Source organism: Ochotona princeps, chromosome 14 (assembly GCF_030435755.1).
Source record: "Ochotona princeps isolate mOchPri1 chromosome 14, mOchPri1.hap1, whole genome shotgun sequence".
Lineage (NCBI taxonomy): Eukaryota > Metazoa > Chordata > Mammalia > Lagomorpha > Ochotonidae > Ochotona > Ochotona princeps.
This window is the reverse complement of record NC_080845.1, coordinates 1,774,184-1,787,461: the sequence shown is the minus strand read 5'-3', so window position 1 is coordinate 1,787,461 and position 13,278 is coordinate 1,774,184. Positions and strand designations below refer to the sequence as shown.

The following is a 13,278-nucleotide window of genomic DNA, read 5'->3' as shown; positions in this document are numbered from 1 at the left end:
CTGGCGCCAGTGGCCACACAGGGACCACGGCCCCGGGAGCTAGCAGCAGCAGGAGTGTTCTGGGCAAGGTGAGCTCTGCTCTAGGGCTCGGCCCACTGCCAAGGCGGAGATCGACTCTAGGCTGTCGAACTCAGGCCACAGAAGTGTCCAAAACGGCCAAGACAAGCACCTGGCATTCTAAGGAGGTGCTGAGGGCAGACCTCACAACTTAGACCAGGCACACACACCACATGCAGCCATATTCCAGGACCTGCCTCTCTTCCTCCCTCCCCTTCCTGCCTGCCTGCCTGCCTCCCTCTATTTTTTTAGAGTTATTTGTTCACTTGAAATGCAGAGTAACAGAGAGAGAGAAGGTAACAAATGGAGAGAAAGTGAGAGAGACTGCGATCTACCTTCTGGCTCACTCTGCCAATGACCGCAACCACCAGGGCTGAGCCAGGCCAGTCCATCGTGGAATTCCCACGTGGGTGGCAGTCGCCCAAGTGCTCGGGCCAACCCCTGCTGCCTTTCCCAGGCATGGCTGGGACTCTGAGTGATGCTGGCACTGCAGGTAGTGGCTTAATGTGCTACACCCCAACTCCAGCCCCCAGAGCAAGGATTTCAGCGGATAACCCTCCATCCGTTCACTCCCCGTCTAGGTGGTGGCCTGTGCAGAGCACCAGGCCTCCATGCTTGGAAGGCCCAGGGAGTTGGGCCTGAGCTCTGGCTTCCTCCTGTGGAGAGCCTGGGGGTGGGGGGTCGGGTGGGGGAGCACGACTCAGCCACAACCGTCCCCCGCACCCCCTGCAGTAGCCAATCCTGGAAACTGTGCTCCTCCCAATTGGCCACCTGGCCTCGTGCAAGGCACTGGACTTGGCCTGTAATATAAGGGCGGGAGTGAGTTCTTTCTTGTTTTTTTTATTGTTATTGCCTTTTTCTTGAAAGGCAGAGAGAGTTAGTTCTCACTGCGGGATCACTCGCCGAATGCCCCGGCCGCCTATCACCAGGACTGCAGACGGCAGCTCTCCTGTCCCCAGCCACTGCTGTGTCTCCCAGTTCTGCACTGGCGGGAGCAGGGAGCCAGGCCCGGGCCTGAACATGGTCCACTGGGACCATGGTGTCTTACCTGCCAGGCCAGATGCCCACGCCTAGGTGATGTCCAAGCTGGGAAATCAGAGACCACAGGCGTCCAGCAGGGAGAGGCGCTGCCCTGCCCAGGCCCTTCAGACGTGCAGTCAGGACATCGAAATTCACCTTGGGTGGCACAGTGCTCCGGCCAGCAGAGCCAGTAACGTGGAAGGGAGAGGGTCTGGGGATGAAGCACCGACAGACCAGTGATGGCGGCAGCATCTCACCAGTGTCTCTCACATCTCTTCATTACTCCTCCACCTCGCCTTATACAGCTTTCCTGCAAAGCCCGTTAGCCAAGCAACTGCATACAGCTGAGCCTAGCTCTGCTCAGTCCACACAGCTGAGTCCAACTCTCCTGAGTCCAGGTGTTTTTCAGGGTCAAAAGTTCAGCCTGTGCTTCTGCTGAGCTGCAAGCCCAGTTCCTGCTACTGCTCAGCCTAACCGGCTCTATTAGCTCCTTAGCTGCCAACAGCACAGGCTGCCTCTTCCAGGACAGCCCGCAGCAAGAGAGCGGGACGGCCGGGGTGAGCCTGGTCAGAGTCGCTCCTCCCTTGGGGGCAATCCCAGTCGGCACTGGTGGGTGGGGAATGGGCTCCAGGTCCCCAGTTGGTGCCGATGCTTGACACCATCCAAGGCTGAGGTGCCCCTAATGGCTCCTCCAGCCCCACAGGCCTCTGCACCCCTGCCTTGCCCTCTGCCTTGCCCGGGACCCCCACACCTCTCAATCTTGACCCGCCTCGTTTTCCCTTTGGTCCAGGGGAAGCACTGGCCACGGACTCCATTGGGGCTGGGGATGGATGCTGGCTCTGACCTATGTAGACCTGTGACCTTGAGTGTGCAGTGGAGACAGGGAGGCCTACCCGGATGGAACCCCCAAATGGCCTCATGAGCACGGCGACCAAGTGCCCGGCTTGCAGGAGACACGTCACACACAGTCCTTCCTCTCCCTGAAAACCACGTGAGAAAGACCCCATCCACAGGGCGAAGGTGGCTGGTTTACACAGCCCCAGGAGCGGGCAGGACCGCCCACAGCTGTCCTTCCTGGCCACTGCCCTGGTGTACGTGGTCCCTTCCGTCACAACGCACCTGCCCCTCTCTCCCAGGCGGGCACCACACACACACACACACCTGTGACCTGGTCCTCTGGGACACTCACACCCACCTCTCCCGAGGCCAAGGCCCCTTCCCCAACTTCCCTGGCCGCCCCTCCACTCACAACCTCAGCTCTGCATGTCTGCTGAGACACGCTGCAGTTCCACTGCTCCGGGAGAAACCCAGCCCGGCCCACTGCCTCAGCGATGCCTTCGTGGGAAGGACGAGTCACCCTGCCTGGATTCCAGTGACGCTCCAAAGCTGCGTAAGTAAAACGCACAATCAGCATCGCAGGCGGTGTGGGACACTGACCATTCCAGCCAGTGACAAGTAGCTCAGCACGCGTTGGGGCGAGCCATGGCTTGGCCGCCTGGGCGACGTCCTGGCCCTTCTGCTTCCGGTCCAGTTTCCTGCTGACATGCCCCCTGGGAGGTAGCAGGTGATGGCCTAAGGACTTGGGTCCCTGCCACCCATGTGGGAGACCAGGTAGAGTTCCAAGCTCCTGGCTTCAGCTTGGTGTAGCTCCAGCTATCTGCAGTCATCTGAGTATATTAAAACCAGTAGGTAGCAGAACCCTCTCTCTCAAAAAAATTTTATATATATACACATATTACAGCATCACCCTCCCGCCAGCACTGCCCTAGTAAAATATGGACTCACATGCTAAGCTGGGAGGCCAACATCAGCAACCATGAAGCAAGGGGCTGGGGTGGGCGGCAACCCCAGGCAGTAAATTCTAAACTGTGGTTCCCCAAGCAGAAGGATGCAGCATTGCTTGCCCCTGAACTATGAAAGTGGCAAATCTGCGTGATACACGATTTTCATTGTTATTTATTTGCAAGGTTGGGATACACACACGGTGGAGGAAGGAGGGAGAGATCTTGTATCCACTGGCTAAATCCCCAAATGCCCACAACAGCCAAGAACAGGCCAGGCTGAAGCCAGGAGCCTGGAATCCCACCCAGGTCTTCCATGTGGGTGGCATGGACCCACAGCCACTGCCTGGCCCAGTGAGCAGGAAGCTGGCATGAGATGCTGAGCCAGGATCCAAATCCAGGGACTCCCAATAAAGGGGCGCAGGCATCTCAAACAGCATCTTCACCTCATGCTAATGCCTGCCCCTCCATGGTATTACATGAGATCTAACAGACACTAACCTGTGAGTATTAAAAGTATAACCTTGCATGTCACACACAGTGGAAGGGACACAATCCATGTGGGGTTAGGGTCATGGGTTGCAACACAGCCCTGCCCGCTGCCAGCAGTATGGGGGAATGCAGTCAAGGTTCAGCAGAGGAATGAGACCATGAACTTGACACACTTCTCAAAGGTCTGCGTGTTGAGGTCTGAATCTGCCACTGCCACACACAAGGCCCTTCTCCAGCCGCCCAGCAAAGTCTCCTTAACAGGGTGAGTCGTGTCTCCCATGGCTGAGATGCTCCACAGCCACAGCGGAAACTCACAGGACTGAAAGAAAAACTACAACAGAACTCTACCTGCTGGTGGGTGGGGGCCAGGGACAGGGGCTAGCAGGTGGGCTGTGGCTGGTTCTGGAATTCTGTTGATCTTGTTCCCCTCAGGCACTAATAATTGTCACTCATCCATCAGAGAGGCTGTCACAGATCTCACCGGGGTTGTAGCTCTGAAAATACGCCATCAGGCTCTTGTTGCAGGGAGGTGACAGAGGACCATGCGGCCACCCTGAAAAGGGCCAGGACTCCGTTCTCCAACACAAAGCCAAATATGGTGCAGCAGTTGTGACACTCAGGAGGCTGTCACTGAGCTCACCTTCCACAGAAAAGGCATCTACACTCCACCCAAGTGGACCAGGGGGCTGAGCACGGAGCCAGAACTCTGCCTAGATTGTCTCACTTAATGCAAGAGCAGGAGACCGCTGTTGCTTTGTGCCATGTCTTGCATGGTGCGCCTGTGGCCTGCCTGCAAATGACAGTTGCTCCACACAGCAAGACTCTTCTGCATCCATTCCTTCCTTTCTTCCAATTTGAGTGAGAAAGAGAGAGAGAGAGAATCTCATGCCCCGGTGTACTCCCCACGTAACTGTAGCAGCCAGGGCTGGGCTGAGGCCAGAGCTGGGAGTCTGAGCTCGGTCCGGGTCTCCTAAGCAGATGGCAGGGAACCACCTGCCGTCTCCCTGGTTATGCTGCATAGGAAGGCGGCATCGAGAGGTGGAGCTGGGACTCGGTTACAGGCACCCCTGTATGGGACATGGGCATCTTAACTGCTGTGGGACTTGCCAGGCCAAACACTGCCCTCACTGCCACCTCCTTTCTGCCTTCTGCTTAACCACCATCCTCCAGCTCAGGGGTACAAGATGCTGTAGGCCAGCAGAGGGGACAGAAGCCACATGGGGAACCCAGGAAATTACATTCCATATGTGCAGAGGCCACTGCCTTTTTACACATTACAAAACTCAGTTGTAAAACTCTAACCACAGGCCTGGCATGGTAGCCCAAGAGCTAAAGTCCTTGCCTTGCATGTGCTGGAATCCCATGTGGGCACCAGTTTGTGTCCCAATGGCCCTGCTTCCCATCCAGCTCCCTACTTCTCACCCAGCTCCACTTTCTATCCAGCTCCTTCTTTGTGGCCTGAGAAAGCAGTAGAGGACAACCCAAAGCCTTGGGACCCTGTCCCTGTACCAATGTGGGAGCCCTGGAAGCAGCTCCTGCCTCCTGGCTTCGGATCAGCTCCGCTCCAGCCATCATGGCCACTGGGGGATGAATCAGCTGATGGAAGATCTTTCTCTCTGTCTTTCCTCCTCTCTGTATGTCTGCCTTTCCAATAAAAATAAATAAATCTTTTAAAAAAAACCCTCCCACCACTCAACAAGCGTCTCTCCTTCACCCGTGACCACTGGAGCAGGGGCAGGGTGGCGAGTGAAAACGCAAGGTATCTGCCAGTCCATGACACTCGAACTGAGCTCAGTCAGAGTCCACTTGGCCTGGCAGCCTCGGTGTAGGGCACTGTGGAATGCCCTCTGACCTCAGATACTTTCTCCATCGGGGCCCCAGTTCCCTCTTTCACGCCTGATTTTAGGAATGATGATTCCTGAAGACAGTTTTTAGGGAGACACTGCCAAGGCAAATAGGAATTCCCCAGCAGGCATGATTCCCCTCCCATGACACTGTAACTCAGTGTTTTACACAGAGCATAATGGAACTGTGTGGTCAAGCTGGTGGCTGAGCTGAGTGAGTAACAGGAAAATCAGCACGGGACACAGAGATCAGGCTGGAAAGCCCCAAGCCAGCACCTCACGGTACTTGGGGTGCAGTCACTAGATTCCATCAGGCTGTAGGAGACCAAGGCCACATGAGGAACTTGAAAGCACCAACCCTAGGAGTGGTTATCAGACGCAAGTAGCAAAGTCGCTCCGTGGATCTCCGTGACTGGCCCCTGAACAAGGCCAGAGTGAAAGCCAATCTGTTGGGGAAGCCACAGACAGAAACGGAAACCTTCGAGATGTCACTTCTGACTGGACGGTTCTGTTGGGCTGTAAGCCCCTTCCCTCCTTGAGCCGATAGCCAATGGGAACAGGATGTCCTTGCCACTGTGGAATAGGTCCCAACGCCACTGGAGTGTGCTGGAGGAAGACCGGCTACCCAGGGTGGATACCAGGGTATGGGGTGCAGGCAGGGAAGGGATGAGGCGGAGCCATGGGCAGGCCCAACCCTGGGGATGTTCCGTAGACACATCACAGGAATGGACACACCCAGGATGCAGTGCTGGGGCCTGCACCGTGGCACAGCACATAAGGCCCTTCCAGCAGCACCAGCTTCCCCTTGGGGCACCAGCACAGGCCCCGCTGCTCCACTTCTCATCCAGCCCCCTGCAATGGCCTCGGGGAAGCAGCACAAGATGGCCCAAGCGTTTGATGCCCTGGCACCCATGTGGGTGACCCAGAAGAAGCTCCTGGTTCATGGCTCCAGCCTGGTACATCACTGGCCATCGCAGGTGTCTGGGCAGTGAGCCAGAGACAGCTCTTTCTCTCTGTTTCTCTCTCTGATTTTCTTCCAAAGAAGGTGCCCTCCGGGAAGTTTCCATGTTGGCCACCTTAGCCTCCAGTGAAGACCAGCAGGCAGTGGACATTCCACTGCCTATTGAACTTGACACCTCATGAATGGATGTGTGGAAGTCAGGAAAGAAATTTATGCCTTGAGCCAGTGTAAGGACAGGCAGTTTGGGTTTGCTGCAGCATCAGCTGGTAAGGGTTGGGACTAGGCACAGGTCCTGTCAAGCTAGACTGCAGAACCACCAGGAGAGTGCAAGATCCGGGTACAGGTGCCCATTGGGGAGGCTCTGGGCACCTCTCTGCTGGGCTGCAACTCCCACTGGTGAGCATGAGAACCAGGACTGGGGATGGGCCTGGCTAGAGAGGCGACTGCACCTGCTGGCATGAGTGTGGGCCTGGTTGGGTTGAGCTTCAGTGCCCAATGATGTATACAAGATCTGAATGGGTTATGGGACAGACTTGACCAGTCCACTGAACATACTGGCAGGCACAGGAACCAGAGTTGGGGGCCAATCCAGTGAGGGTTGTTATCAGCTCCCCCTGTGGTATGCGAGGGCCACGGGTGTACTGCACAGGGTTGGGCTGCAGCACCTATTGGTTTGCAAAGGAGGGCAGAACAAATTGATCAACTACCCCAGCAAAGCTTGACAGCAAATTCCTGGGTGAATGGAGACTCTGAGGTGGACTCTGTCGGCCAGTTGACCTTGGAAGGATTTCCTCATCCTTGGAGTGGCGCTATCAACAGCATCTCAGAACTATCAAAACCACTTGAGCAGAACCCTAGGGACAGGCTCCACAACGGGGACCCCGGGATGGCATCGGGTGGCCGTTCCCCATCCTGGGGTACTGAGGCAGCTGGGAGGCTGGGTGTGTTTCTTCCCTTCCCATCCTCCCTCCCCCAGATCAGGAAGAGGAAAAAGATGTGTAAACAAGGGTTTTGCGCATATTCCCCTGGTCCTCGACCCTTCCCACCCTGATCAGCTATGTAAACATCATCAAAAAGGAAAAGAATAGAAACTCATGCTTAAAAACCAACCAACTTTTTATAGTGATTATAGTAATGAATAATAGTAACCCGAATAACCAAAAGCAAGCAAGCATGCATCTGACAGGTGTGAACACGGAGGGAGGAAGTCAGAGCGCAGGGCCTTGTGTTGGAGCCCAGGTAGACGAAGGGGCTTCCCACGAGGGTCCTCACACACTGGGCCTCCCCCGCCCCAGTCTCCAGAGCCCACCGCCTCATTTCTCAGCCCTCCTGTGCCTGGGTGTGGGAGGGGAGGAAGCCAAGGCTTCCGGAGGAGGGGCTCCCGCGGCCCTAGCAGGAGCAGCCACTCCCGGGCGCCCTCCCGCGGCCCCAGCAGGAGCAGCCACTCCCGGGCGCCGCTAGGAGAGACGAAGTCCACAAAGTCCTCGTTTCCCTTTCTCAGATGCATTTGATGGTCACCTCAAAACATTCTTCACAGAGACTGCATGAGACAGGAAAATAAGAAAAAAACAAAAGCCCACTCTAACCACGGGACCCTGATGGGCTCTGATGGCATGCCGCCCCCCCCCACTACTCCCCGCCTTCCCAATGTGCTCTGCATTATCAATTCCAGTCCCTGTGTAGCTAAATAATGATAATTACCATATAAATGAATATGCATATGTGTCATTTTTCTCCCTAAAAGCAAGAAAGCCCGTTTACTTTGGATGAGGGTCTGTTTTGTTTTTGAAACAACCAAAGCCCATAATTAGAAGCCTAACCTCTCACTCTTGAAATCCTGTCTCCATCGGGAAGAGATGAAAAAGGCACTAGATGCCCCTTGAAGGTTAGAAGAATTTTTCAAACAAATTGCAGGAGATATTTCTGCACTCTGCAGGTAACAATGGCTCAGACATGCCTGGAATCACAGAATGCGAAGGTTGGGAGGCAGCTGCAGCGCTCAAACTCAGCCCCGGCTCTCACAGAGCTGAGCGCCAGAGGGCTGCAGGGCAAGGGCAGGGAGGCTCTCACCTCAGCCCGCCCTCACGCCACAAGACGTGAACTTTGGAAAGGAAACAGGGGCTGGAAGCATGAGGCCAGGTTTCGTCTGGATTCGGGAACTTCCTGTGGGTCTTCGGCAAGACAAACAAGCTGGGCGCATCCTAGCTTTGGCTCTGCGTAGACGCCACTGCCTCCCAGGGTGGCCGTCAACACTCACACAGGCGCTGGGCATGGCCCTCGGTCCCGGGTGTGCTACGCTTCCAGTCCAGTCGGAGACACCCGCCATAGAATAATGACAACCTCGTCACACAGCGCAAGGTACACCTGTGGTGGCATGGGACCAATAAAGTGCCAGCCCAGGTGTCCAGACAACAACTGCCACCATCATCAGAATGACCGTCCCATACGTGGCAATGATGGCGGTAGAGCTGTTGGCCAGGGCTGGTGACACCTGGTGCCTCACGCACACTGCAGGTGCACGATGCAGAGAGGGTGTACAGAAAAAGGCTCTCAACAGGCTAAGAAGGTTTGTACATGTCTGGTGTTGTGGTGAAGTGTATTAAGCCACCGCTGAAGATGCCTGCATCCCACATTGGAGAACTGGTTCAGATCCTGACTGCTCCGCTTCTGACCAACTCCCTGCTAGTGCACCTGGGAAGGCCGCAGAGGGCGGCCCATGTGCTTGAACCCCTGTCACCCACGTGGGCAGCCCAGATGGAGTTCCTGGCTCCTGATGCTGGCTTGGCCCAGGCATAGCCATTATAGTCACATCGGGAGTGAACCAATGGGTGAGAGAGCTCGCTCTGCCTTTCAAAAAATAATCTTAAGAAAATAAAGGGTTCATAGATGTTAAAATGCATGTTTGAATGTCCTAGAATCATCATACTTCCCCAAAAACCATCACCTAGGAATGTATAGCCAAAGTGGCCCTGGCCAGCTGGCTCCTATGCCCAAGCCATGTGGCATCTCTTCACACAGGGGCTCTCTGACCATGGGGTGCAAGGGTGACGACTCACTAACCCACCCTGAGACCAGACAGTCCAGGGTTCTGGGTTGAGCTTCCATGCCAGAGACATTCAAGTCGGGACATAGTAGCCTGGAAACGTGACTCCCACTGCTTCATACGCTTGGCGAGGGAAGGGAGGAACAGTGACTTCCCGCAAGGCCAGCGCCTCGCCTCGAACGCACCGGGATCCCATATGGACGCCGGTTCTAGTCCCGGCAGCTCCACTTCCCATCCAGCTCCCTGCTTGTGGCCTGGGAAAGCAGTCGAGGACGGCCCAGTGCTTTGGGACCCTGCACCCGTGTGGGAGACCCGGAAGAGGTTCCTGGTTCCCGGCTTCGGATCGGCACAGAACCGGCCATTGTGGTCACTTGGGGAGTGAATCACTGGACTGAAGATCTTCCTCTCTGTCTCTCCTCCTCTGTGTATATCTGACTTTGTAATAAAAATAAATAAATCTTAAAAAAAAAAAAAAAGAACCAGAAGTCAAAATGAAAAGCCAAGCTGAATTTTTAGGACTGAGAAACACAATGGTGGGACCCCATAATGGAGCAGAGCAGAGAGGGGAGCCACGTGACAGACTTGACGGCATCGGCTCGGCAGGGAGGAGGGGGAGGGAGGCCTCAGGACCTGCAGGGCAGCACCCCAAGTCCCTTCCACGTCACCAGGAGTTCCAGCCCAGAACTCGATTCAGCGGGGCGGAAACATGTGCTGTGGGCACGCAGGCAAAACAGCGACAACGTGAGTGGAAAGAGAAGCAGAATTGTCCCGGAAACTGCCACCAGGAGTTCCTCAGACGCAAAGGCCTGCTGGGTACACAGGCAGGAAGTGGGGGCAACAGACACGGCAGGTCTCTGGGCCAATAGAATTCACCGCCCACTTCTTGGATTGTTCACAGATGCTTGAACGAGGCCCAGTGGGATGGATGTTCAGTGTTCACAGGTATGGCTGACACAAAGGCAGGATGCGGGAAGTAGCAGGGCCAAGCCAGGGACAACTGGGCAAGGTACTCCCCATGCACATCAGGGCCTGGCTGATGGGCACTCTGCACCACCCACCACACCCTCTACCCGCCCTCTGTGCCCCAGGAAGTTGCCCACCACCACCTGCGTCACTGGTACTCCTGCCCTCTGGCTTTGCTGGGTCTGGGCAAAGTGGGCACTGGCAGGAGATCAGAGGACTGGAGATGAGACTTGTGGCACCCTTGGCAAGCCCACTGTACCCTGCACATCTGTTCCGGGGACCTCATGGTGCTAGGCCAGGGGCTGGCACCAGCCTCCCCGCTGCCCATCCCTGTGCCTTCTGTGCCACCTGCACTCCACGTCACTTCTACAGGACACTCTCCCACGATGCCCGGGGTGACCATGCTGGGCTCTGCTTAGCCCATGGCCCCAGGCTGACCTTCACATAGTCTCTGTTTGTCCGCTGTCCCCTCTGGTCACACCCGGAGGTGAGTATGTCCCTCCTTCCTCCCCTTTGTCTTCCCATGCCGCACGGGAGCCTTACCCTCCGGACACAGTCCTCCTCTTCCAGACGCTCCTGAACCATTCGGATGAGCAGCTGGCTGGGGAGATCCTGAGGAAGAGACGACAGGCGGGGTGAGGGTCCAACGTGTGGACCTGTGCCCCGGCCAGCCTCAACCTGGGACACTCCACAGCTGCCTCCCAGCCTCGGCCTGCAGGGGGCGCCCCACCCCACGCCCCTGCTCCGGACAGAGTTGGGCCTGCTCCCCTTGAGTAATGAACTGGCTTATACCTGCCCACATTCCCAGGTCCCCTGAAGGGAAGGGATGGCATCTTAGCTGCCTTCATGCCCACGTGCATGGCAGTGTAGGGGAACCCAGCTCACTCCCCGCAGTCCCACTGTGTGTGACCACGTGGGTAGCCTGAACCTTAGCTCAGTGTGAATGTCCATGCCGTGGAAACAGGCAAACGCTGCAAAGCAGGCGCTTCCCACCTCCCCTCCCCAGGATTCCCCCAGACCTGGTGTTCCCTACCCAGCTCCAGGACCACAGTCCTTACCCCAGGCCTCACAAGTCTGACCTGACTGGCTCAGACTGAGTGTCCTGGGGCCAATGCTCTTAGAACACCCCTCCCTCGGATGCCCTTGACCTGAGATTCCCCAGAAGCTGGTGCTGCTGCCTTTGGCCCCATTCTTCCACGGGAGACCCGGGGGCTGGCCCCAAAACACATCCCAAGCTGCTTGCCCAGGGCCAAACTGGTCTCCCATGACCGGCAGGAGGGGCTCTGGCCTGGTGCTGGCCACAGTTCCCAGCCCAGGTCTGCACAGCTGTGCTGGCAGCCGCCACACAAAGGTGTCCAGCTGCGGCGATGAAGGACAGGCAGTGCTTCCTGCCACTTCTGTCAGGTCAGGGAACAGGCCTGGCCTTTGCTCCAAGAGCCAGTGCTTGCGAAGTCTGGCGGCCCTAGGCCCTGCGCCCCAATGCTGCTGGGGTCCACCATGAACATGTCCAGAGACAGGTACACAGGAACAGGGAGCTGGCTCCTCCCAGGGCGTCGAGAGCAGAGGGTGTCAGGTTGTGGCTTTTAGGGCTCAGAAAAAGAAGGTGAGGTAGTGATTAAAGTAGAAAAGACTTAATTTTAGGGAGAACAGAACGGGGGCAGGGTGAGCCTGCCCGGACTGAGGGCAGGGGATTCCAAGTCAGACTCCTTTCCATCTAAGCAGCACAGTCCCTTCTCACACTGCCTGCTGGGGGAGGTGCTGCAGGCCACGGGGACCCTAGAAGCAACTGGTCGTCATCCCAGCAGTTTGTGCTGTCCCAGATACAGGGCTTTCCCCACAACTAACATTCCACTCTCACATTCTGCCCTCTGAGCCCAATTTCTCTGGGCCCCAGGGGTTCAGGCCCTGGAGCTGAGCAGTGCTTGACTGAGTTGTGTTTAGTGACACAGTTCCCCAAACCCCCTTTAAGGACTCACCCTCTTGCCCTTCAGCTTGTAGGGCTGGGTGGGGTCGACCCCAGCCTCAGAAGTAGAGAAGCCTCCTGACCGGTCCAAGCTCATCAGCCTATCCCGCCCCTGCACACTGTCATCCCATCCCAACCAATGAAGGTGAGGCCTGTTGATGCCCTCACCAACAGGATGGGGTGCGGCTGGGGAAACACCCTTGCGTCCGTCCCACCACATCAAAAGCTGACAGGATGGAGAGCTGGAGCTGTGATAGCCAGTTTGCAGGCCAAGGCATATACACAATGGAGAGAAACTGAGAGCACGGGGATGGGGAACCTGTGCTGGGAACCAGATGTTACGAGGCCGCCAGGATTTCTGTGAAGTGGACAAGCGGAAGAATGAAAGCATGAGAGAGAAGCAATGAATGACATGGAGAGGAAAGAGGAGCCCTGAGGGGCCAGAGGGAAGCTGGCCAGCGCCCAGCCCTGGCTTCCACCATCTCCCCAGCGCCCAGCCCCGGCTTCCACCATCTCCCCAGCGCCCAGCCCTGGCTTCCACCATCTCCCCAGCGCCCAGCCCTGGCTTCCACCATCTCCCCAGCGCCCAGCCCTGGCTTCCACCATCTCCCCAGCGCCCAGCCCTGGCTTCCACCATCTCCCCAGCGCCCAGCCCTGGCTTCCACCATCTCCCCAGCGCCCAGCCCTGGCTTCCACCATCTCCCCACACCCCGCCAGTGGCTCTCAACTTGAACATGTGACAGAATCTCGGGAGGGTCCCTCCCCACTCCCACTCAGGAGGTCTAGGCTCTGGCTCAGGACCCATATGTCCACAAGTTGTCGGGAGATGGAGCTGCTGCTGGGCAGGAGTCACCGTGGGCTAAAAGGGACACTCCTCCACTCTGACCACACTGACCACTTCTCCACTCTGACCACTCTGACCACTCCACCACTCTGACCACTCCACCACTCTGACCACTCCACCACTCCAACCACTCTGACCACCAACCACTCTGACCACTCCACCACTCCAACCACTCTGACCACTCCACCACTCTGACCACTCCACCACTCTGACCACTCTGACCACTCCACCACTCTGACCACTCCACCACTCTGACCACTCTGACCACTCCACCACTCTGACCACTCCACCACTCTGACCACTCTGACCA

General features: G+C 56.9%; 1 protein-coding gene across 6 annotated transcripts in view; it reads right to left on the bottom strand.

Annotated features, from left to right (window-relative positions):
• Positions 1-13,278, bottom strand: part of AK8 (adenylate kinase 8) — a 111,093-nt gene that overhangs the window by 79,437 nt on the left and 18,378 nt on the right. For all 6 annotated transcript variants that reach the window (XM_058672719.1, XM_058672715.1, XM_058672718.1 and 3 more), the window contains exon 5: positions 10,705-10,773. In XM_058672719.1, the coding sequence (XP_058528702.1) occupies positions 10,705-10,773 (69 nt within the window). The remainder of the gene's footprint in view (positions 1-10,704; positions 10,774-13,278) is intronic.